Source organism: Sinohyriopsis cumingii, chromosome 19 (genome assembly GCF_028554795.1).
Source record: "Sinohyriopsis cumingii isolate HCF-2022 chromosome 19, ASM2855479v2, whole genome shotgun sequence".
Lineage (NCBI taxonomy): Eukaryota > Metazoa > Mollusca > Bivalvia > Unionida > Unionidae > Sinohyriopsis > Sinohyriopsis cumingii.
In genome coordinates, this window is record NC_142979.1 from 21195228 (window position 1) to 21222930 (window position 27703).

The window sequence follows — 27703 nt, forward strand, 5'->3', positions numbered from 1 at the left end:
GTCTAGATAACAAATGAATGACCTTGATCTTGACCTTTCGTTCTCAGCTTTGTTGTTGGTTTTGCCTCCTCTTGAAGAGAGATCATTCACAGCCTGAATAATAAGTAAATCAGTGCTCTCCATGACAGCAAAATATTTACTTTGCAGGACTTGGACGTTGCGATCATCTGTTACCTTATCATTTTCGTCCACATTGAAATCGTTATTTGCTGCTGTATCTGTATGCTGTGTCAAACTAGTTCCACCTAATATTTATGATCTTATCATCTGAAAAATGTCTTAATCGTACAACAATTCTCACTTAATACCCGATATATATATATATATATATATATATATATATATATATATATATATATATATATATATATATATATATATATATGTGTGTGTGTGTGTGTGTGTGTGTGTGCTAATTCTTGTGAACCGTAAAAATCAGCCGGGTGAAATGTATATATTTTCATACAGATATTCGTAGGTGAAAGCATTAATGCATATTTTGTGTGTAATATTTGTGCATATATATATATATATATATATATATATATATATATATATATATATATATATATATATATATATATATATATACGCTGTCTGAATGATGCTCGACCCCTGGCCGAGTCATACCAAAGAATTACAAAAATTTTACTAGCAACTGCCTCGCTTGGCGCTCAGTATTAAGTGCTTTGTGTTAGGTCTGGTGTCAAGATAATATGACTGGATGGGAGGACATCATGCTACATGTCTGTGGCAATGATGCCCCAGTGCTAGACATCACTATAAACTGACAATCTTCAGAAATCGTAGCGACATGACTGAAAAATTGTTAAAACTACGTTAAAAATCCATATCACACACACACACACACACACACACACACACTGATATACCACGAGATGTATAAAAAAATTTCATCAAAAGGAAACGAGTGGTCTATCATTGATACAGCGTACTTACTATACATATAGGGCATTTATATCACATACAAATGCACATATATACCGTTTGAACGGAGTTTATTCACAATGTTTGCCCTATCTTGCTACGATAGTACAGAGAGAGAGAGAGAGAGAGAGAGAGAGAGAGAGAGAGAGAGAGAAGTGTGGATGGGCACCGTTTGGACATTTTCATATATAGTTAATAAAAATAGATTTTTAGAACATTATAATAGGTTTTAAGAAATAACGACACCAATCAAGCATTGACTACCTGAATATGTGTGCCTCGTTACTGGCAAATTTAACGTATAGTATCGACAGGCTATTGCAACTATGTATCATTGATATTATGGACACTGTAGATAGATCCCAAGGAAAGTGTGAACATACCGTTACGACGAATCATATATTCTGGTAGGTTATTTGGTTCAAGTTCAGTTTTAAGGTTTTCATCCAACCCATATTGTTTTTCTCTCTCACTCCATATTTCTTCGTATCTTGCCTCTTATCCATGATATGAGAGAGGGATCGTAAAAACGGATTGCTATGAAATTGTATTCCATTTTAAATTCGTTTTGTAAACGGGGACGATTGATACATTTTATCGTTATTTTCATACGTCATTAATGATTAATGAGTGCAAATTCATCATTGATCTATAGGGCTGCAGTTGAAAGAATGTTTATATATTTACATTATTGCGCCACGGGCGGATCACAATTTGATATGCCAATAAAATTGGTATATTATTTTGCTTTATACCAACACTTTAAATGCCATGTTATTTTTATGTATGTGGTACATATATCATGTCAACTACATTTAAGCACATTTATGTGTATGTTACTGAATTGTTTTGTCTTATTGCTCGACAGATTTGGTAATGCATTGCAAATTAATGATAACAATTTTCTTTGAACAATGATTTTATTTATTGCTAAATAATGACACAAACTTGGGCATCCAACTTCAACATTCCAATTATTATACTTGTTTGGGGCATTACAAAAGTGGCAATCGCTGTTATACTTTACTTTTGCATTCAATTATTAGCACTGATTGGTTTGTCACTTTTTTGCCCCACATTTGCGTTCTGAATCCCTGTTCCCCAAACCTTGATTGTTTGTTAACTGATTCATGGAGAGACGATGTTTCATCTTGTCTCACGTCGATTTGTTAAGAAGTTTCTGTGGAAACCGTTAGGACTGATTCCTGGAGAAGTGTCCTTTACAAATGCCTTCGCTTACTGCTGTTTTGTAGAGATCTGTTTCTGGATTGTGACATGATATTAGTTAGAGGATTTTCCTGGGGGCCTATTTGCCAATGTCAGCTAGTGGAATAGGCACGGTAACATTGTATCCCATTTGACCTGGCTGACGGTGAATTCGACTGCGTTTCACCATGTTCTCAGCTTCACTGGGATGTGCTCTTTTGGCATCTGCACGGTGTTAATGAATACTCTTCAGCCTTTTGATGACAGCTGTTGGTGCAGGACTAAGGTCCGGCGGACAGATGACAGTTGTCTTTTCAAACAAATTATATTAACTTATAATATTTCAATTGAATGTATTTCAAAAATTTAAATATATTTCACAATCTCAATCATTCATTCTGACCATTAGAGAGCTATACGTATAATTTTTGCTCACGTAAGTTTGCTATAATAAATGCATTTAGAACTTACCGCGTGCATCTTGAGATGTATATATTTAGTTAATTGAAAAATATGAAATATAGTATTTTTTCAAACCTTATACTTTATGTGACCTTGGGAGAAATTCAAAATGGCCATTTTGTGAGACTATGTTATAAGAATTAATTTTTTGGCGGTAATGACCATATATTTATTGCGATCACTTGATTATGTTATTTTGAAACAGATCAAATTTCACAGAAGAATATGTAACAAATCCAATATCATGTGCGGTCCCCGACTCAGCTCATTTGAAAGATATCACGGACGATAATAAAAGCTGCATCATAAATATTAAGCACAGTTAACACAACTTTTTCAATATTAAAAATATAAGCATCGTTTCACGCCATGAAATAAATTTTAATGAAATATTGCAAATGACTCTTTTTATCTAAACAGATTCAATATTAAGTTTGAGTTGAATTGTGAAAGCGGTATTGAATCGCTCTCAAGCCTGTGGATAAAAATTTTCACATGGAGCTATTAATTATATTATTATGGTTTCAAACATTACTCTCTTTATCCGATCAGGAGATACAATCAGGAAATTATAGGAATTTTATTTCATAATGCCGGGTCTCCCGTGAACTTGATCATATATATCAATACACACACACACATACACACACACACAAACACACAAATACCGTCAGTTCCAATCATTATGAGCAGGAACTTTAATGTCTTCCATTTATTTTCCCCATCCACTGAGAATACAAAAGATTGTTGCAACGCTATTTTTCCGATTTTACTAAACGAGTAGCAGAAAGTTGAATGCAGATAGTAACGCTCTCAACGGCTGATTTCTAACATGAATGAATGCCATTTTAGGTACTAACAGATCCCTGATGGAAAGTACTTAATTATTTGCATACATCAGCTTTGCCATTGCTCTGGAACACCTTACCAGTGTCATCTAGGCTCCGACCTCCATAGGACAATGTGGTACGATGATACTTTCTAAATCACAATAAATAATATACAGAACTTTTACTTGATGCTGAGATTGTTTAAAAATAAAGTCGTGTAAACTGATCCCATTTTAGGAAGTATATGTACTGCGTTTTCTACACTGCAGCCAAATTATGTGTTCTCATAATTTCTGCAGTGTATAGAAAAATATAAGTATGCTTTCGGATCTATCTTTCCTAATGTTTTCCTTTTTCATTAGGCACGACACGAATGATATCTTCCATCGCTATATATGTTACGAATATTGGTTGCAGTGAATATCACAACTTGTCAACGTGTTTTACTTTCTCATTATCAGTCCCGCAAACTGGTTTAATGTAGTCTCTGTTAGTATGAACGTCATTGTCCCTTTGTACAAACAATGGCGCTTGGTTGCAACGTCTATATCTCCAATATTCATACATAGAGATATGGATTTCAGCTTCAATACCTGATATAATTTCTTTCCTCAATCGGTGACCAGTGTATTCTAGGTCAAGTATTGTTTTTATTAAACTTGTAGAGCATAAACTAATTACAACCGCAAGACTCTTCAACATGTCACACCGCCCCCACTGCTGCCGTTACTACCGAGGAAAGTTGTGACCCCGGACTAAATATCCAACGAGAAGTTCAGCACGAAAAATATCATTTAGAATCTCCCATTCTTTACTGTAGTACAAGATTTCCTCATGCTCTATAACAACGATATTTTCATGGCACATAGTTTCGTACAGGTCTTTTAATCAGCCGTTATTTAAGGCCATAGTCATATACCTTAGATGCCAATAAAAATAGACACGATTTTTGTTGGTAGTACTTGTATTGAAATGCGTAGAAGACAGCTAAATGAGTGTGAAATATATACAATATATTTGTTAAGTAAAAATGGTTGTGACCTTTCGCAACCTTTGTGTTGTGATTATATACGGGTTAGGTCATCTTAGCTACGAAAGTATAGTAGATACAGTTAGTTTGATATGAACGATGATCGAAGTGGATCAAAGTGGATCGACCACTCTTAGATCAACATGTGAAAAGACAAACAAAAGAAATTTACTCTGCCCAAAGTCAAATTTATTATGGAATTCTCTGATATGACGATATAAAATAGGAATATTTTAATTATAAAGATTAAATGAATATGGTTATTAGTTATGGAAGTGTACATTTCATTAACCATTCACAATTTCAACATATAGCCCTCGAGAATTTTTAAATTGTCAGTGATTGTGTCAAATTTATACCTCGATGAGCATCCAGCCATGATAGCTTAATTTTAAAGTTAAAAAGAAACACCTACTCTTTAAGTTGTGCAGTTTTTAAAACTTATTAGTTTGTTCCTAACCCGTTTAGACAAATATATGCACGAGTTTGTCCTGAGCGACTGGTAGCTATGTATGTGCAGTGTTAAATTTTCAATCCAGTCGAACATTTATTTTGTACTTTGTACACTTATTTTGCAATACAAAATGTTAAATATGTTCAAGGGAATAATCTACTTTTCTCTGTTCATTCTGCTAGTATGTATCAATCGGATAAAATTCTCCTTGTTCAACATTCTCATCATCTTTGTTGGGTTTCTTCCTAAGTCTTGGTCGTTATTTTTGGATGACATTGTACAGGGTCAAATTTTCAGTTATTGCCAGCGATGATTTTTTAAAACGTAAAGTTCAATGTCGTTGATATTTCCTCAACAAGCTGACCATTATCGCCGTAAGATCTGAGCAAATTATTTATTATTTCTTCTTTACCGAAACCCTAAGTTTGTTAGTGGCGATTCTATTAACGTTTAAGTTCATAATGCCACTCAATTATTTGTTTGTTTGTAAATGTATGATTAGAAGGGATGGAGCCTGTATTTTACTTTTGAATTTCTTTTGAAAATATAAGTCAAGTATCGAAGACTTCATCGTTGACTTGTTCGAAAGGAAATTTTCGATATATATATAATCTGTTAGTTGTTATGGAAAAAAAAACTCCTTCTTAATCACGTTAACAGTTAAAGAGTCCGCCAGGGTCGTGGGTTCGATCCCAGAGTCATTCCAAAGACTTACAAAAAATGGAACTGCTGCCTCGCTTGGCGCTCAGCATTAAGAGATTAGTGTTAGGCCTGGTCGGGCTGGTGTCAGGATAATGTGACTGGGTGGGACGTCCTGCTACATGTCTGCGGCATAATGCCCCAGTGCTAGACATCACTGTAAACTGTCACACTGCAGACATCGTAGCGATATGACCGAAACATTGTTAAAGCTACGTTACCAATCCAAATCACACACACACACACACACATATACACACACACTCACGTTGAAATATTTAATCAAACGCCAAAATATTCCAAATTGATCTCCAACATCCCCATATATAACAAAATGTGTAAGCATTGAATATACAACCATATATTTAGTACAGTTAAGCTGAATCCAATTTGACAGCTCGTGAAAACGAAACCAAAAAAAGCCAAAAGAAAATAAACTTATCAACACTTTTTCTCTACTTTCCTCATTCTTTCCTCGATTCGTTTGGCTCTGTTAGGTACTTGTTTGTACCATTTACTGTGTACCATTTCGTCCGCCGCTTTATCCCAGTCTCCATTATTAACAGCCTCTCGAAACTTCTTGAATCCCTCCAATCCCGAATGACCCAGATTAAACCTCATGTTCAAGATAATCAGCTGGACTTCTTTCGGTAGATTCTGGAAATCATCGAAAAGTTTACAGCCTATAGCCGCCTTAACGTCGGCTTTGAACGCTTCCTTGATCCTCTCCTTGGGGATCTTTGTTCCCAACGGCTTACCGTGCTCTGGGTCATCTAGCGTGATTTTGTGGCCAATTCCAAAGGTAGGATTTCCTGTAGTGTCGTTATAGATTTCTTCTTTGTATCCTTCATCATTTATAAGTTCTTTTCGAAGTTGATCCAAAATGTCAGCATCTGTAACTCACAAGACACAGAGAGAAATCTCGATTACATCGACACATTTTATATTTGAAACCTGTATAACATTTTAAAAGTATTTAAATATGCTCTTGCAATGCTTTATTACAATCAGTATCTACTATGCAATGAGTTTAAATGAAATGTGTAAACCTCGTTCAATAGTGTCAATCGTTTGCGAACTTTGCCAGTCTTGACGAGGTTAATATTGAAATTATTCGACTTATTTAATCGAGAGCTTAACAAGGAAACAAAAATTATATATATATATATATATATATATATATATATATATATATATATATATATATATATATACACAAGCAAGGAATATGATTATATGCGCAAAAAGGAGATATAATAACACAATCAAACAATATGACCCTTCCTGAGGAGGTTGCAAATGTTTCAATTTGTGACGTTTATATATATATATATATATATATATATATATATATATATATATATATATATATATATATATATGAATTTAAACGGTTATGTGACACAAATCTTAACGGTTTATCAGAGAAAAACATGATGACTTAGTATTTCTTCTGTAAATGCGTTCAAGAAATCACGGAAACTTGCATTTCCTATCTAACATTTGGCATACTCTGTGCTGCACCCAAGTCAAATCAACCAGGTTCTTGATCATTCGTTTCAAGCAACGAGGCTTGTTGATTTTCAGCGTCGCAATTATGGCATTGTATCATGTCTAATTTAATAAGTTTTCATATGCCCGTTAGTAACTCTGTAATAAAGAATAACGGTTTTGTGAAATGATGCTGCATTTCATGGCGGATATGAATATATACATGTTTGTTCCGATGATATCTTCGATCGGTCGATCCAGTTGAAAGTGAGTTTTGTTTGAGCGTTGACGTTCCTTCCATACGAGTAGATTGGTGTTTTCGCTAGTGGGCTAGAAATGTCAGATTTTTGTTTCTTTTCTGTCTGGTTGATTCCATATAGGAAAGTGTGGGTTTGAAAACATCTTACTGAGGCAGAACTGCAAAACTTGGTCTAATGATTTGTTATGAGATATGCCACCGTCCTGTTATGTCGTTACCTATCTGCGACAGAGTTCGAAGATCGATTTCACCACAACACAAAACTATTACCTATGTTTCGTGGAATATAGTCCAAATTCTTATTTAGCGCTACACAATACGTTTGTCTTAAGACATTTTGCAGAATATGTAATTAATATGATATGTATTTTATTTGATTGTTATACATAATGTTATACGCGTCTGGAATCTAACACTCTTTGCTCTCTGATCTGGTTTGTGGATTTGTCGCCTGAAAGGTTTCACGTATTTTACAACTACATATCTACACGAGAATTTGTTTCAGCTAGAAGGTTACAAATACGTCTTCCAAATTTATAAAGAAATAGGGTCCTGCGTGTTTTATGAAATTTCATATATATAAAAAAACCACTAAGTAAATGTAAAAAAAACGCTAAACCAAAAATAACCACACAAAAAGAAGAGCCATTTAAAGATATGCCTTAAACTTGATCTTTAGTCATATAGCTGCAAACAAGGGATACAAGTTAGACCTCAAAGCTGCAGAACATGCCATATTAAATTAAAATTTGTATACTACTCATGTTGGTATTTGGAGGATACGTAGCTTTCTTACCGTCTATCACGCAGTCTTTCTTAGGCTTTTTCGTCGTTGTTCGGGTGCACTGGGTGGTTGTAGCTGTCCCTGTAGCTGAAGCTCTCTCTGGAGTTGAAGTTGCCCCTGTAGTTGAAGTTGTCCCTGTAGTTGCAGTTATCTCTATAATTGAATTTACTTCTTGAGTTGAAGTTGTCCCTGTAGTGGATGATTCGTTCCTGGTTGTCGTTTTCTCCGGGGTAGATTCATTTATCGACATCGATGTGGTAAATGGTTTTTCACTAACTGATAAGGTCGTTTCTGCATAAAAGATTGTAGACGTTTCGTTTGCAGAAGTTGTGGTGTGGTCAGTAGTGATAAGCATCGTTGTGTTTGGAGCTGCCGTTGAGAGTCCTTCAGAAGAATTTGCATTAGTGGAGGAAGAATTAAATGTATCGCTTTGCAGTGAAATCTTCGGAGTTGCGATTGTGTATGCAGTCACAAACTGTGTTGTTGAATTAGAAGACGATGTAGTGACGTTCAGAGGTGTGTTCACAGTTGAGGAAGTCGCAACTGTGGACGAAAGATCGACAGTCATATTTCTTTGTGAAGTCGTCGGAGCTCAGGTTGGGTATATAGTCACAAGCTGTGTTGTTGCATTTGCAGCCGATGTAGAGACATACCCAGTTATTGGAAAGATCCCTGAAGTGGACGAATTATTTCCTTGAGAAACCGTCGAAGCAGCTGATGTGTATGCAGTTACAAATTGCGTCGTTGTATTAGAAGCCGATATGGAGGCAAATAGAGGTGTATTTTCTGCAGAGGAACTCGTCAGCGTTGACGAAGGATAGACCGTTTCCTTTCCTGTTATAGTCGTAGGAGCTATTGTGGAGACATTCACAGGTGATGCAATCACCATTGGCAGCTGTGAAACACCTATGAAATAGACTAGTAGCCCAAGAAGATGTGAGTTGTTCCTTTGATGCATTGTAAATATGATATATCCAGTAGTCTCAATTTCGTAAATTCTGTGTACGAAATAGAAAGAAATATAGTATTTTTCTTCAAGTGTTTGGAACACCAGTATCATTTAAGTTAATACAAGAAGATCTCTTTGCAAGAAAAAGAATCATGGCGATATATCAAGGAAAAGGCTAACTTTAAAGTAAAAGAACAACAAAAACACAGCAGTCACTAACGTACTATACCCCACTAACATGCACTATTTACATGTATCCAAATTTACCAATGTTTTCAAATTTACAGGAGAGTTTAAAGTTCATTATGTGAATGAATTCCCATTTGTGTGTAAATATCCATGGTACGTAAGCTTGCACCATATCTGAAGGTAGTTCAAAAACATACCAGCACACATGAAACATTTTTCACACTGTGCTTATTTCGACATGTGAGTGCAGTTTAGAATATGCACACGTGAATATTTTTAATTATTCATGTAAAACTTTAAACTTATCGCTAATGCAAATACAAGTTTCTTTGTGACATTGCGCTACGTATAGGTGCTCGGTATCAATATATGCAGCCAGTTGAAGATTGTGCCCCAGTGTGTATATCGCATTAATTAGTTCATGTTATTTTAAGGTATGTTACAGTGTCTGTCTATTTCTATGTGTGTGTCTACCTGCCTGTCTGTCTGTCTGTATGTATGTCTCTATGTATGTATGTATGTATGTATGTATCTATGTATGTACCTAATTCAAATCCCTATTAAATCGTCAACCTTTATGTCAACTATCGAAGAGACACTTTTGCGTATTGCATTATTCAATGCCCAATTAGTTGGACCACCTGAAAAGCGCACAGAAGTAGTTAATTTTATCAACAATCAGAATATCGACCTATTTTTCTGACAGAAACATGGCTAAAAGCATCAGGCCAGTGCGCTGATTTAACAACCACCGGTTATTCCATCAAGTCGTTCCCCCGAAACTCTCGCGGAGGTAGAATTGCTGTCATTACAATGAACTCCATCATCAAAGGTCTTAACAACACCACAACTTTCAATTTCTACCACACATCTTTTGAACTAGTCCAAACCACACTTACACTGGAACAAAGGTCAGTCCATTTTTTCTGCCTATACCGCCCTCCTAATATTAAAATAAAACAAGCTGACTGTATCTCTCTTTTTGGAGCAGTTTCCGAATCTTCTGGAGTATGGAAATTCGATAGGTGGCAACCTGATTATTCTAGATTTCAACATTCACTTGGACTGTCCCGGAAACCGAAACACATCAAAACTCCTAGATACCATTAATGTTTTCAACGTCAAAAACAGTTAGTTAACCAACCCACCCATAAATATGGTCACACTTTAGACTGGATTCTTCATAGACCTGATGATAATATTCTACATGGGATACCAGGTAGGAACCTGGTATCCCACGAACTTGCATCAGATCACCTCTGCATTATATGCCATCTTGACATATCAGTCCCTAACCCTCCACCTTTATTTGCTACTAAGAGAAACCTTCGTATGATAAAGATAACCAAACTAATGCATGACATCCAAGCAAATCAAACAATTTGCCTACCTCCTACAGCAGAACAACTCGATAACTGCCTGCGTTCATTGCTCGACAAACATGCCCCAGCCACCAAGTGCAGAGTATCAATTCAAAAGTGTTCTCCATGGTATAGCAGTGTTAGGGACCGGCTTCGCATTGCTAAAAGAGACCGCCGTAAAGCTGAGAGGCTTTGGCTTTCCACCAGGCTCACTATTCTTAAGCAAATCTATGAAGCCGCTAAGACGAACGTCACGAACATAGTCCATGCAGCGAAATCAGCCCACTACAGTACTAAGATCATGGAAAGTTCCAGCTACAAAGAGCGCCTTGAGATTACTAACAAGCTAATGTCAAGGAACAAATGTACACCACTTCCAAATACCTTCTCTCTAGCCGACCTTCCGGACCTGTTTGCAAATTTCTTCCGTGAGAAAGTACAAGCCATTAGAGATAAGCTTGATAAGAGAATGCCAACATGCGATGAATAATATTAATAATCGCCCGCCCACTTTACCTTATCCTGGAGTTAGAAGTACAAGCAGTTTTCATATTGTGATGAAAAATTACCCTTGATTCACAGAGTGGATCTACTTACATTTTTGCAGATTAAAGAGGTGAATTATGAAAATACACACCTACTTTTACGGGAGGGATGAAAAACAGCAATATGAATATAATTAAGAGCATGAATGAACGAGGATAAAAGCAAACCAAATAAACTGTTTCATTTGAGATATTTTTAACAAATGAAAACGTTTAATAAGAAAACAATATATGTGAGAAAACGAAAATCATTTATGTACATTGCTCTGCACTCACGAACACGTAATATTTATACGTCAAATTTTATTACAAACTGCAGTAGGGTCACTAGTGGCCAACTAGTCTAAGGCGTTCGCTTTTACAGATTACCCACATTTCACCTCTGTCCGCGTGGGTTCGAATCTCTCGCTAGGCGAACGTGGGTTTGTGAGAAAGTTATGCTGCAGTTTCCAGCGGGTAGGTGGTTCTTCTCGGGAGATTTTTGGCTTCTACCTAATATAGATATACTGGCCGCCATGTTTAGCCTACCATGTACTGGACAATGGCGTTGACGTTTTTGTTTTCTTGCGTATCCATAGTCAACGTGCAAATATAATACATCAATAATTTGTTTTTTTTTCCATGTATTTCTTTATATACAGTTACATCCATTGATAGTTTGCTATATTTTTCATGATATCTGCCAATATACGAATCATTCCATTGATAGATTGTTATATTTTTCATGATATATGCCAATATACGAATCATTCCATTGATACATTGTTATATTTTCCATGATTTCTGGCAACCAGTCCATAGGAATCATTCCATTGATAGATTCTATAGTTTTCATAACTGGCGACCAATATACGAATTATTCCATTGATATATTGTTATCTGTTCAATGATATCTGGGAACTAGTCTATACGAATCATTCTATTGTTAGATTACTATATGTTCCATGATATCTGGCAAGCATATTATACAAAACACTTAGAAGACGGTATAGGAAACATAATAGGAAAGATTGCGGACGACTGATTTTACATTTATTACTAATTGTAATGCGTCTGTCTTAAATGAATTCTTAAAGTAAATAATTCCTTTATTGAAGTATGTCAAGACCGAGATAACATACTATTTACCACACAAAACGCTGCTTAGGTTATTCTTCCAGCTGTATTGGAATTGAATGTTAAAGCCATTTTTGTCAAACAGTCACCAGTGCAGACTCTGACATACGAAAATCTTATAATAGTGCAATTAACGTCCCCCTCCAAATTTTTTGGACATACTTATTCGATGTTATATTTTTGTCATACAGTCAATTGTCAATGCAAATTTATATTTTGATGACATAAACGTAAACGACACAACAGCTGTGGTATCCATGCAATCTTTAAGTATGCTATGATAACAAATTCTTCATGTATAACACTGTTTATTTCATAGGAATATCTTTGTTTTAAATTAGAATCATTTTTGTGTGCATCGTAGCAGAAACGTCAGTTTAGATGCAGGTAACGCTTGAGCATTATAGCGATGTAAGCTTCCAATCAACGCAAACAAACATGTATTTTTTTCCACATGGTCTACACGTGGCAACCAAAACGATATTCCATGATTAAGCATTTATACTTGTATATTCTGTAAAAAATTAGAATTGCGTACCTCATGCGAACCACTTCACATTGTTTCTAAACTAGGGCCATGTTTAGCTCAAAATGGCTTGTCCATAGACAAAAGGGAAGTCTACGTACGCATTTTAAGCATCGATTGCAATTGTAAGTTTTTCAAATGCTTTTTCCTTTTATTCTAAGAAATTTTCAGATCAACTACATTTTTGAAGTTTATAAATGTTTCGGCTAAAAGAAGGTTTTAGAGTATCTACCCATAAAAATAATAGAAACTTATTCACTCAGTCCAAGAAGAATGGTCCAACTAAGTTTTTATAATAAGAATATTTTACGCTATAATGGGTTGTGTCCGAAACATGCTACATTTGCGTATCCCAATTGAAATTTTATAAAAAGTGCTTGTGTTAATTTACACATGTATCAACATATAAAATGTGTACACATTTGTGTATGAGAACAGAGACACAATATGACATGTGAAAAAATTGTTGTGTGAGAGCATTTCTAGTATATCTTTGTCCATCGTGTTAAAATCATCTGATGTGTGTCAGGTACAACAAATATGTCGGGAACGAGCGGACATAACAATACTTTTCTTGGAGTGTTTCGGGTTGAGAAAAGAAATATATAAGTGGAAAATAAACAAATAAAATAATAATCATAATAAAACAGGGCTACCTGTGGGTCTGTCTATACTGGTATCTCGTCTATCTATTGTAATGATCAGTTTCAGATTTAACTTCGAATCTGATTTTTTTTATCATGTTTTCGTTTTCAATGGACATGATTTAAAACTGAAGAAAATAAACAAACCTTACCTGAACCCAAAGAGTCTGCTTTACATCTAAACTCTGTATGCAGAAAATAAAACCTAACACCGGTTTTTATGACCGAGGCGTTTTATGATTTTTGACAGAATAAGGTCATCACATACGTTAAGTCGCAATATGGTTGGTAAACAAATATCAATGTTCCCGTGTCATTGTCTATTAAGATCATATTTTATTACTCTCCATAAATCAGGGCGTAGTGAAGTTAAAACAACAGATTTAATTTGATGTTATCACGTTTAATTAAAGGTACAGCTATTTTCGCAAATTTGTTATTCTTTCTTTGTTTTTGTACTTGATACGACGAAGCCCGGCACAGGATAAAGAACTGTGTCGACGTGTTCAAACTAGTGTTGTTCACACTTCATGATCTCTTAAACTTAATTTCAGATTAAAAGTAGAATTAAAAGATAATGTAAAAATAAATATACACTATTTAGCACCAAAGATATTTTAACAATTATATGAACGTATGTCTCTCAGACCTAATGATAATTATGTGTGCAATATCTTGCGATGGTCGTACATACAAATGTACCCCAGTAATTATATAGATAGTCACTATTTAATCCATTACACTCCATACATATATGTCTGTATGTGTGTGCGTGAGCGTGTGTGTGCATTGCATTCAAATTTAAATCATAAAATAGATCGGCATTTAATCAAAGCTAAATGATGGTAACAACGACAGCTCACATCAATCTATATTAAAGTGAACAATGAAGAAAACAGATAAAAAATAATGGATCAGTATTTTGGTTAGTTACGTCACAACTAGTACATAAAGAATGACTATAAATGAGACCGCTGGAATTTCAAAATAGACACCCTCCACTGTTTACAAGGACCTGCTCTGCTATCTGTGTTGGAGATAGTTTTTCATATTAGACAAGTAATTTTAGATAACATCGTAGTTTAGAATCTGTATGGCGCAAAGTGAGAGAACATCTGGGTTGGTATGATTTGAGAACAAGAGGTAGAGATACACTCATATATATATACACACACACAAGGACCTGCTCTTTTATCTGTTTTGAATTGGTTTTTCATATCAGACAAGTACTTTTAGGTAATGTAGTAGATTAGAATCTGTAAGGTTCAAAGAGAGAATACATTGGGTGGGTATGATTTAAGAACAGGAGGTAGAAATACACACAAACACACACATATACACATTCAAAGTCACACACACACACACACACACACACACACACACATATATATATATATATATATATATATATATATATATATATATATATATATATATATATATATATATCCATTCATTCATCCACAAATTCACATACGGAAATCCAAAGACACGTGCAAAGTTGAATATATTTAGAAGACCAGAGGATTAAAAAGAAAGAACGAACTAGTATATTTTCCACTTGTCAAATGGAAAGGATACATTGAACATTCAGTCACAAAGAATTTCCGCAAACAAAAGAAGAATACGTATACCTGTTATATATATTTTAATTTATTAATCTATTTATTTATTTATTTATCCATTATATACTATGGAAAACTTTATGTTAGACTTGACTTTGTTCAAAATGAAGGTCATTTTCAGCCTGACCTGAATCTTTGATTTTGATTTTGTAAACATGCTTATCTCAATTTGGGTCTAGAACTTTGGAAATTCCACATAAAGTACCGGGCCTGCCTGTAGTTTACTACATTTTATATTATCATTTTAGTAACAGAATTCCAGCTATAACTAAGATTTCATATATGTTGCAAACATCTGGAATCTTCCAAGTTGAAATTTTCTATTAGCTAATATTTTTTTTAAATATAGAATTGTTTTAATGTGACCTGAGTTCAAGGAGAGGACTATAAAATCTGTTTTTTTTTTTCTAGAAGTATTCATTCGTGTTTTAAGATCGTGGTAGAATCAATTATATTATTGCTGTGTATGGTGAGTAGTTCACTGGGTTAGAATTTGTATTTATTCAAATTATTTATTCATTGGAAATAGAAAGTACTCATCACAAATAACTTTCTTGGAAATAGAGACTTAAATTAATAATGACAATTCAAATGAGGATACATTATAGGATTATATTATTGTGATTCAAGAAAAGACAATTGACACATTACCACTACACTAACCGCCACAGGCATATCAACACTTTCAGCACTAGATTTAATTTGGATTTCCATTTTTAAGTTTATTCAGACTTTTCATCATTGGTTTTTATGTTTGTAATTCAAGGATTATTTTGGATTTAATTCGCAATACCGTAAGTACGTTTTAAACATGTACACTTTGTTCTAGGGAAATAAAATATTTGTTAAATTTTTCAAAATCTTTAACTTCTCACCCTTTTCTTTTACTTCTTTTAAGACCATAGGGTTGTACCACGCATTATAGATGAAGCAAATACCGGACACATGCCGCATTATGAATATATAGAGATTTTTGATATTTGGTTTTCAGGGATTATTAATACGACGTGAATTATTAATATAAATTAAAATTCAGAAATAAATGACATAAATATCAGTGGATGTTAGTGACGAAGTACCATCAGTTTCTGTACTATGCTATAAATGTATCAGAGAAATACTTTTTGCCGAAATTGAAAATTGAAATAAATTATACCAGATATTTGCTTGTTCCCATTCGCCTTCTCCCTCCTGTTACTTTTAAAACATTTAATGCGTTTGTTCTGAAATTATGCAACGTGATCGAAATATAGACATGTTAGGAAAGGGATGCGAAATTTCAGACGAAGTTATGTTTTGCGTAGGTGATCTGGCATTAGTACAAAATGAATAATGTTGAGTGTGTGTGTCTGTGATTTGAATGTAGTCCTAAAACTAACCTCTTAATGCTTGGTGCAAAGCGAGGCAGCTGTTAGTAACATTATCATAAATATTGATGAGGCTGGGGTTCCAACCCGCGAAATACGGCATCCATGGCAGACGCTCTAACCACTAGGCCACCGGAGCGGTCGAATAATGTTAAATATGAACATGCTTTCACAAATAAAGTATGACAAGATGACACATATGCAGTTTTATTGCCGAATAAATGACAATGATACCCGTTTCATTTTTAAATCACCTCCACGAAGAGATATTGTACTACTAACGAAGTTTAAAACATTTATAAACCATCACTGAATAAACTGTATTTGCTTCCTTTGTAGTTGTCAACAGTTTTGAATGGGGTTCAAAGGAGCAACTCCCTGTGGGTGGGACTGTGGGGACTAATGTATACATTACTACTCCGGTGGCCTTAGTGGTTAGAGCGTCTGCCTCGGATCCGAGAGGTTGTGGGTTCGAACCCAGGCCAAGTTGTACCAAAGACATAAAAATTGTACCAGCAGCCGCCTTGTTGGGCTCTCAGCATTAAGAGGTTAATGTTAGAACTGGTTGGCATGGTGTCAGGATAATGTGACTAGGTGGGACCTGAAGCTACAAGTCTGCGGAATGATGCGCCAGTGCTAGACATCATTATCAAGTAGCACACTGCAGACATTGTATAAATATGATTAAAATTGTTAAAGCTACGTTTAAAACCCAAACACACATGGAGTTGTATATTAAAGATTCAATTTTGTTCTAACGTCTATCTAAGTCTTTTGCAGAATGTATACATATTGCTATATCAAGATTGATGAAACTTAGTGAATTGATGCAACTTGCTGTAGGCTACGTCCTCTTCACAAAAGTTAGTTAATGTGACACACCTTGATGAGTCCTATGTCCTCATTCTAAAGGCATGTCAATGTGTTTATTGGTATGTATGTATGTATGTATGTATGTATGTATGTATGTATGACTTTCTTTATTTACTCTTCAGACGACATTTCATTCAGTTAATGTTTCGTTAGTACAAAACAGAGGTAGGAACATAGCTTGACATTAATGGATTTACAGTACACTAAACATGTAATATATAAATCTATAAGAGAAAAAAAGACGCAATTTCTAACACGAGTGAGAAATCGCTGCAAACGAGATATATAAGGAACAGCGATTAAGACAGGAAAAAACGGAATTGTCTACATTCGACTGGAAGGATTTAAATGGATTATCACATTGGCTCTCGCTTAGAACACCTGTAAATAATTTATATGATAAATTTCCCCAATTTACTGAACAAGCATAATATCAGATATCAGTTTCAAGTTCATTTGTTCTTCTGTACGGTGTGTATATTCCTTCCGCCGCCACACACATGACTGTCTGCCATGATTGATCATCCATAGAATCAAAGATGTCCACTCTCTTCCCCAAAAGGATATGAAATAATGAGTCATTGTCCTGACAAAAAAGCCAGTCCGAGTCTAGAATGTCTATTGCATCTATTATGTTTTCAAACATAGTATTACGTTCGTCGTTTAGGGCTTGGCAGTATATTAACATATGCTTGACTCTGTCTGTAGTCAATCTATTGTAGAGTTTACAGTTATTATCATTCTCTGTTGAAACTGAACACATAGTTAAATAGGCAATGTTAGCGAAAGGCCAAGTTTTATTAGGAAAGCATTTACCAAGGTTCGAGACAGCAAGTGGTTGAAGATTAGTAGGGACACTTGCATAATGTAAAAGTTCAGGTTTCATTTCAAGTTTAGATCTCCACAATGATTCTTCGCAGCAGTGAACTGCCGTTTCAATATTCCTCCTCCAGATTGGTTTCGGGACAGAATATAGGCTGTTCACATATAGGTGAAAAAAAACGCCAAGCTGGCATTTCAAAAGAACACGATATATAGCTTTAACAAAACCAACGCTCTCGCTCTCGTGTATCAGGAAGTCAAGAATTTTTCTGTTGAATATAATTTTCCATGTTAGTGAACCATTAGCTCTGCAGATTTTATTGAAGAAACCTAATTTGATTTTATCTACATATCCCTCAACTGATCAAAGTCCAAGACTGCTAATTGTTGTTTCTGTAGATGAGCGCTAATCAAGATCTATAATTCTTCTTGCAGCGTTTCTTTGACATACTTCTAGATCATATACCTGTGACTGGCTCAAGTTGGACCATAATTCGCATCCATATGTCATAGCAGGTAGTACTTATTTTGACCATATTTTATTTGGATTCAGTCCATCCTTTCCAATGCCAGTATGTATGTATGTATGTATGTATGTCCAGATCATAAACATAATGTATAAACATGCATCTCGCCTTATAAATGTGTTTTCACGCAAGAGCAAACGAGAAAACATGGAGTTCATATTACATGTGTCGACCTGACCTATTTGAGATGTTGTATGAAAATGGTAAGAAATATAACAAAGAAAAGAACACCGTGACTTAATAATCCAGTTAGACACATTGACTCACTTGTAGAAGCTAAGTATGATATTAGTACAAAGACTATGACTAATACGATATCAATGTTCTGGATGTAGCTCCTATGGACGATGGAAAATGATTTGCAATAGTCGATAACAAAATAAAAAGTGTACCGTACAGATGCTTTGCGGGCGCTGCGTATTCTGGTGATGAAGTATCTGGCCACATTTATTATGGTACATTTTATAGAAAGCCACATGAAGAGTTTCTTAAGAAATATGCAAAACGTCTGTTCAGTCTCATCAACTGGAGTGATGCATATTGATCTGTGATGAGTTACATCGTATGCCTTGTTTGGCTTAGTTGCGTATAGGATAAGTCCAAATTGTACGTTTAAGGCTCTGCTAAACCTTTACACTGAATATGCTTTTGTGAATAAATTGGAAAGTATTAGATATTTTATCTTTATCAGCGAAACTCATATTCTTAATCAAAATGTATATTTCCAAAGTTTTACAGTCTGAAGAATTCTCTGAAAGCATCATTCATATCATCTCCGTGTCTTTGTTTGTACATTCTCGCCTTCGGGATTAGTTAGAGTAAACGTCTATCACTGCCAAGACGTTATTGTATATATCGCTATATTTGTCATAATGCATGTATGTATACATAATCTGTATGCCGTAGATCTTCTGTAGGGAACCGTTTACTTGTTTCAGTTTGTAACACGCACGAAAGCTGTGCATTTAACCATTCTTTAATTTCAGTGTCTTGTTTATTTTTGTTTAGTTAAATTGTGTCCCTAGTCTTTGATTGCTATTCGCGCAAGCATCAAGACAATCTGAGTCTAAGTTAAAATGTCTAGAAACTCGAACTTACTTGAGGCTACACCGTATCGACTGTAAGTCATTTAAAACCTTATCAAAACATCCAGAGAGTGCCTGATTCTTTACAACTTTTAGGCGTTATCAACATGCCAACCCCAACAACACTTCAAGCAAATTCTTTTTCCAGTAATTTGGTCTCTTGAATCCTTTATAATAAAGGAATGGTCTAAAAAAAGATAAACATTTTACTCAAATACAGCTGCTCCATATACCGAATGACATTTTCTTTTTTCAATCGAACTCGATTGTTCGGTAATCATATTTGTTTTCATCAAATCATTGCAACTGGCCATTTATCATCTATTCATTCTTCACACTGCCCGCTTTTGCCCTCGTGTCTTATAGGGTTGATGCCGGTTATTTCAATGTTACGATCATTAAATTGAACCTGCATATCAACATCATTTCTTAAACATTGCAGGAAATGTTGATGCTATTTGACATATCAATAATTGTATTCTCTTGAATGGGCTTTTGTAACACAACTAACTTTGGCTACACTTGCATCCTATTGATAACCTGTAAGCTAATACGTATTGTCTCCTGAATGTTAGATTTCCACTTTTATATTAAACAAGTTAAATATTTCTTCCATTCGTCTAAAATTTGTTAAATTCATCAAATTATACTTATGTGAATTTACAGTGCATCAAATATTTAATATTTTCTGCGAGAATGTGCTAATCCTCGCAATAGTATCCTAATTGATTCCATATATGTATATCATGCTAATCGTCGCAATAGTATCCAAACTGATTCCATACTTGTATATCTATTTTGTGTTTGTTTCTCAGATATGACCCTATCTGCTCGAGTGGTTTTCTGATTCAAAACAATTTTTGTTATATGTTTCAATGTAACAGTTATTATCGTTATCGTTCTATTTCATTTCAAACTCTCTCTTGGGGCGACCGAATCCATCTTTCGGTTGCAGATAACATACCTCTCTCTCTCTCTCACGCACACACACACACACATATACATGTATGAATTTTTACTGGGACATTGAGGTGAAGGTACAGTGTGTATTTTGTTTACTTTTGCAGATGTAGGAAATTTATTAATGTTAAAGGCCTCGAGCTGTATATTCATGATGTATATATGTACCTTTTATTAGATAATTACTTGAGATGATTACATTTGACTTTTTTTGGTCCACATAATTATAATTGCAATTAATATAATATCCAATGAAGATACTTTGATATCTAAGGAAGGTACTTAGATATCTAAGGAAGGTATTTTGATATCTAAGGAAGATACTTTGATATCTAAAGAAGGTACCTTAATATCCAAGAAAGGTACTTTGATATCCAAGGAAGGTACTTTAATATCTAAGGAAGGTACTTTGATATATAAGGAAAATACTTTGATATCTAAGGAAGGTACTTTGATATCCAAGTAAGTTACTTTGATATCCAAGGAAAGTACTTTGATATCTAAGGAAGGTACTTTGATATCAATGGAAGGTATTTTCATATCTAAGGAAGGTACTGTGATATCCAAGGAAGGTACTTTGATATCCAAAGAAGATACTTTGATATATAACGAAGGTATTTTGATATCTAAGGAAGGTACTTTGATATCCAAGTAAGTTACTTTGATATCCAAGGAAGGTACTGTGATATCCCAGGAAGGTACTTTGATATCCAAAGAAGGTACTTTGATATCCAAGGAAGGTAATTTGATATCTAAGGAAGGTACTTTGATAGCCAAGGAATGTACTTTGATGTCCAGGGAAGGTACTTTGATATCTGAGGAAGGTACGTTGATATCCAAGGAAGGTACTTTGATATCTACGGAAGCTACTTTGATATCTAAGGAATGTACTTTGCAGAGAATGAAGACAAAGGGATCTTGAAAAAAAAATCAAGTAGAGAGTAGTATACAGATGTCAAGTCGTCATTCTTAGATCACGAATACAATCTGAATAAATACATAACATATATGAGAAATAAAGATCGGAATGGTTTCAGCTGTAGGATTAGATTCAATTAGGAAGTACATTATCTGACTAGAGAACTAGATATAACTTGATCAAGGAAGACCTGAAACGGTCATTGAAAGGAGTCAAGAAGAAATTTCAATAAAAGAATCGTTTCAAAAATTGAACTGAACAATGAAAAAGTAAACCAGCTGAGTTGATAATTATTTGAAGACAAATTGCAAAAGACAAGATGAGGAAACAAATGGAAATGCTGGCAAATCAAAACAAGGAAATCTCGAAGAAGATACAAGAACAACAAGCAAACAACCAAACGCGGATATTAAAAAAAAAACATTGTAAGAGGTCGAGCAATATTCCATCACTCAAACTGTTTTGATATGCGGAGTTAACAATGTTGAAAATTAGGCTTTGAAGGAAAGAGAAGAAATGGCCATAAACGTGTTGAAGAGGAAAGTACGAGTGACAGTGAGTAATGGGGATATAGACGTTGCCCATGGAACATGGCCATGAAAAGAAATTTCTTACATGGCGACAATCATTCTATTTGCACGGAAATTGTTGAAAACTAATTTCCTAGAAAATAAAGCAAAGCTGAATGTCTCTTCTACACAGTTTGGGAAAACATCAAGCAGAGAACTACATCGTCAGTTGGTCCACGAACCGTTTGGAGTATAACTGTTGATTTTTGTGCGCAATGTGATTGAAAATTCAGATAAAAAGCAAATCAACAACAAGAACAACAACCCAAAACAATAAAAATACATATGATTCGATTAGTATAGGGTTTTTAGTAAAATAAATTATAAACTGTTTGACACCAAAGAACAATTCCCCCCACCAAGATATCCCTTTGGATGTAGGAAAAAAACGACAGGAAAATCTCATTAAATCAAAATATGTTTGCAAAATGAAATCTTCGCAAATATACTGAAATCAGCAAGCTAGTGACTTAAAATCTTTCTCTTGCAGTTTATTCATAATCTATTCAGTCGTAATGTATTAATAAATACTTGTTGTTGTTTTTGTTGCGAAAACCAGCTTTTTGAACATACAATTCACATTAGATTCGCTAAGGTTTTGAGCCTTATGCAATTTTTTATGTACCATACACTGTAATATAGAGAACGCTTGAGATTATAATTATATATTATAAGAGGTTACTTTAGATTATTATTAGAGATTATTAGAGATTACTTTAGAATAGTATCATTGCAATTTGCATCCATCGTTTTGCACATTGATGTATTAATATTACAGAATACATTTTAAGGGAGCTAATTCAATTAGGTATCGAATGCGGTTTCCCTAATCATTACTAGTTATATTTTGCGGTCGATTGTTTACCGTAACTGTACATACCTTGACACTATATTTGCTAACTTGCAACATCTGGATTACAAGATTTAGCATATTTTCGTTGGAACTGGAAAATATTTTTTTTATTTGAACTTTAACGTAGACATTTTTGTATTTGCATTTAGTGTAACTTCTCATCGAAGTGACCTGTATTGATGATAAACAAAGCTGACTGAAAGTGACTGAGTTAATTGTACATATATAATGGACCGACTATTTCAGTTTCGATTGAAGTGGTGTCTAAAAATATTTTGAAGAATGCAAATTTCTCTCTCTCTCTCTCTCTCTCTCACACACACACACACACACACACACACCACCACCACCACCACCACCACCACCACCAATACAAAATTAAACGGTCCGTCTCAAGTTATAGGTCATGGACAGTTAACAATAAATGATTTATAGCTGAAAAATAACATTTTATCTCTTGATACTTTTGATATATTTCTTGTGGGTCTTTCCTAGATTGATAACATGTGAAACGTGATGAGGTAAACTATATCGAAGTGGGAGAGCGAGTAGAGGTTATTTTCAACAGGAATACGATTTTATGATTATGATTGTTTCATGCCACAGAAAGTCACAAAATGTATGTTTATAATATGTCCAAGAAGCCTATTGCCTTAAATATTGTGAGACCTTTCACCTCTTCGTACAAGAGATAAACTGTTGTCCTGACGTTGTAAGCATCTACGCAGATAGAAGCATATACATATGTACACCCGTAATGAATGTCAAATATTCTTTATGCGTCATAGGAATCAGTTTTGATTGGGCTTCGTACCATGTTGTTATACCATGAACATCGAAGTGGGCTTCATAGCATACTGTTATACAATGAATGACGAAGTGGGTTTCACAGTATGCTGTTATACCATGAACATCGAAGTGGGCTTCCTACCATGTTGTTATACCATGAACATCGAAGTGGGCTTCACAGTATGATGTTATACCATGAACGACTAAACTTAGTGAGGGCATGTATCTTGATGCATCATGAAACGAAATCTTCGTCATAAATTAGTCGCCCTGACCCATATTTAGTTGCTCCATTCTCTTTGATTTAATCTATTGCCATGTATGATCAAATTTGATGATTGTATGGAGCTCTCTTTGTACCACCTTACAAATAAAATAAGGTCATTTAAGATGCATCTCAATAAATAATGAATAATTGTAAATTATTAAATTCAGTTCATGACCACAACGGGTTTTATATCTACCGCTCATTATAACACGCTTTTACCAGCAATCATGAAACTCTGCAAGAGGATGCGTCGGAGTGTTGCTACAAATTCATCTTACAAATATGTCATTGTGACCCATTTTTCACCTTTCACCGACTTTCCTTGAATTCTATGTTTTAGCTATACATGCTTTAATCCTTATACTAGATGAGTGTATAGATATCTCTTATTGCTATATCCATACCGCTCATACAACAATGGTAACTGTGACCTATAATCACATTTAAAGTTGTTGCATTTAGTTCATGACTACATAACTTTGTATCATGCCATGAAAGTGATATCCGATCTCAAATCCTGACAATTGCTGATTTTGCATCAAAAAACATATTCTCTCATTTCAGTAGTAGGTCGGTATGATCCATATTTTACGATTCCCTGACATGAAATAAATCTTTTGTTTCTGTTTCATTTTCCATGCACTGTTGCTATAATTTTGTAACAGTAGTTATAGGAGGGTATATGGAAATTAACGCCATTGGCTAACATGCGAGAGGCACTTAGGGGTTATGCGGGGAATCCTTTGTTGAAATTGTCCATAGATTGAACATATGGATTGTATTATGTAGTCTAAAATGTTTATAAGGTTAAACCTGTTTATAGGGTTGAAAATGGTAATGAGGTCAAACTAGAATGATAATGTTAAAGTTTGCATCTACAATCCAACACACACACACACACACACACACACACACATCAATTCATTACACCACCCCCACCCCCACCCCAATCCTGCACTCACGTTTTCTTTACTATTCAAACATACGCCTTCATATCCAGCACCCACTTTATGATTGATATCCAAAGGCACATCCTACGATCTGATTCCTTAGCATTACATTTACGTTATCCAATAAAATACGTTTCACATAGTACGGAATAAGTATTAGATTATTAATTTTGATGTTAAACATATTGTGATCGTATGATCTAAAAAAAGTAAATTCATTTCCTTGTAAGTTCTTTATCCACCAAAACATAATTTCCGAACAGCTCAGATTGTACATTCCTTCGATAACGCATTTCTTTATTTCATTATAAAAGTTCGCTACGTCATTGTATGCCTTAAATTGAAAGAGTTTGGCCAGCTCATGGCTGTTACGTCAAGGAAAGTTCTTATTCATCTGCGATAAATCATTCACGTTTTTCATGAGACTGCCACTAGTTTCATGCAACGTTACATCATCCTTCATATCGCCTTGGCAGTTTTGTGTTTATAATCAGATGCACACTACACCTGTCCCCGTCATGAATTCTTTTGTCGTAGTGAAATCATACATCAAAAAACATTTCAATCGCTCTGATATATTAAAAGCAATAATCATCGATTTTGGATATGAAGAATTTCCTTTTATCCTTGCTTACTAAATGTTTTTGACATATGTATATCAATATTGTATTTCTACGTTTAATGCATGACTGTATATTGCATAAGAGTTATAATACATGTTTACTAATTTTAAAGTTAACCGTAATGCTGAAGCTGTGTAACGTTTGGGGTGATTTCCCATTAGATAATTCAGTCAGATGGGTTCTGTTGTTACGTGAGGTATCGTGACACCAGTCACGCATGAAGTATTGCGACGTAGATCGAATAAAATAATATTGCGATGTATAGAGGTACGATATATAAATGGACGACGACGTGGACATTAGCTTCATTCTTATGTACTATAATCTTGTTTTAGTATCTGTCTGTAGATGTGTTTAATGTTGTGCTTCGATACACTTTGAGAGAAACATTGGTCTGGATTAGTTATTTGAATTTAAAAATTAATCTTTTACTCTTGACTAAACTGTTATTCTGGGATTACTGTTAATGTATTCAAAGGAGTTCTGGACAATGCAGATGTGATGCATCAAGACTATTGGTACATTAGCACATTCTAAACTAGTAGCACATCAACACATTCGAGACCAGGAATTCATTCAGAACACGCTATTCTTTTTGAATTATTATATAATGTTTACGATAATTTTCAATTTTGATGATCTCCAAATATTTGGTTCCGAGGAGTATATCAAAACTGATTTCAAATTAAATCCAATTTTTATGGAAATAATATCGTTTGCTTCCATGACACTGACTCTCAACTATCGTGTGATACTTGTCAAAAGATTTGCAGACATTAGTTAATGATGGGGACCAATTTCATTTATCAGTCGATATAAAGTGAACTTTATGTGAAGCTTTATCTGCACAAACTCTTCATTACAAAATAATAAGACCTACAAAACGTCCCACTATATGACAAAGCTCATACTGCTGTCTTAACTAAACATCAAAAGTTGCAAATTCAGACAAGATACCTAAAGAGACGTTTAGCACCACATATATGAGGAACTCGGGTCCGTTGCTGAAGTACATTTTGCATGCTTTGTGACCACTCTTTTTTATCATTCATTACATATCACCTTGACAAGATGCTTTATTTAGCTTTTATTTAATTACGTCATCATATAGAGCAGCGGATCTCGATACTAATGAACACGACTTTTGTTTCTGAAGTATTGATATAGGTAGAAACAAGCACAATTAATGTTAACTATGTGGAATATAATTGTGACTCTCATCCACTCTTGTGCTGTTATCATGTACGGGTTAGATCATCGTATCTACTCTCATCCACTCTCGTGCTGTTATCATGTACGGGTTAGATCATCGTATCTACGAAAGCTTCGTTGATACACTTAGTTTTATATCCACGATGATTGAAGTGGATCGATAGGGCACGATATATTAACGACAAGTGGAGAGGTTAATGAAAGAAATAAGAAATATGTTTTCTGCGTAAATTAAGTTAATTATCGAAATCATTGACTTGAAGACAGAAGGTAACAAAATTGGAAATATAAAGATTAAATAACCATGTTTGATATATATCGAAGTGCAAATCAAGTACTGAATTTTTAATATATGCTATAATTTGTTATATCAGTTATAAAGTTTCAAAGTAATGTTCTTTATTTCAGTTATGATTTAAGTATATATATATATATATATATATATATATATATATATATATATATATATATATATATATATATATAAAATTATAAGCATTGACTATACAACCATATATTTAGTACTGTTAAGCTGAATCCATTCTGACAGCTCGTGAAAACGAAACCTAACAAATTCAAAAGAAAATACACTTATCAACACTTTTTCTCTACTTTCCTCATTCTTTCCTCGAGCCTTTTTGCTCTGTTAGGTACTTGTTTGTATTCTGGGTCATCTGGCGTGATTTTGTGGCCGATTCCAAACGTAGAGTTTCCTTTGGAGTCTTTATAGATTTTTGTTTTGTATCCTTCATCATCCTTCATCATCTT

General features: G+C 34.5%; 2 protein-coding genes across 3 annotated transcripts; one reads left to right on the top strand and one right to left on the bottom strand.

The window, feature by feature from the left end:
* Positions 1–1849: 1849 nt before the first annotated feature.
* LOC149775256 (uncharacterized) lies at positions 1850–13722 on the bottom strand. Of its 2 annotated transcripts, none has more exons than XM_089943038.1 (3): positions 13646–13722; positions 8176–9161; positions 1850–6522 (listed from the first exon to the last, which is right to left on the bottom strand). In XM_089943038.1, the coding sequence occupies exons 2-3, from the start codon at positions 8729–8731 to the stop codon at positions 6071–6073; spliced, it is 1008 nt and encodes a 335-aa protein (XP_089799164.1). In that variant the 5' UTR covers positions 8732–9161; positions 13646–13722; the 3' UTR covers positions 1850–6070. The 2 variants fall into 2 exon arrangements, with proteins under 2 accessions (XP_089799164.1, XP_089799165.1); XM_089943039.1 differs by lacking the exon at positions 13646–13722 and adding an exon at positions 10692–10960.
* Positions 13723–17294: 3572 nt separating this feature from the next.
* On the top strand, positions 17295–27354 carry LOC149775257 (uncharacterized). Its single transcript, XM_089944378.1, has 4 exons — positions 17295–17348; positions 21069–21156; positions 21409–21576; positions 27344–27354. Exons 1-4 carry the CDS (start codon positions 17295–17297, stop codon positions 27352–27354), a joined length of 321 nt encoding a protein of 106 aa, XP_089800504.1.
* The last annotated feature ends 349 nt before the right edge of the window (positions 27355–27703 follow it).

What these genes read in the sequence shown, in the direction of transcription:
- LOC149775256 (XM_089943038.1), bottom strand. Translation starts at nt 8,731, where the DNA reads ATGACTGTCGATCTTTCGTCCACAGTTGCGACTTCCTCAACTGTGAAC. An exon ending in GAAAGACTGCGTGATAGACG is followed by an intron (nt 6,523 to 8,175) that starts GTAAGAAAGCTA and finishes TGTGAGTTACAG; the next exon opens with ATGCTGACATTTTGGATCAA.
- LOC149775257 (XM_089944378.1), top strand. Translation starts at nt 17,295, where the DNA reads ATGAAACTTAGTGAATTGATGCAACTTGCTGTAGGCTACGTCCTCTTC. An exon ending in GCTACGTCCTCTTCACAAAA is followed by an intron (nt 17,349 to 21,068) that starts GTTAGTTAATGT and finishes TTGATATCTAAG; the next exon opens with GAAGATACTTTGATATCTAA. An exon ending in TACTTTAATATCTAAGGAAG is followed by an intron (nt 21,157 to 21,408) that starts GTACTTTGATAT and finishes TATCCAAGTAAG; the next exon opens with TTACTTTGATATCCAAGGAA.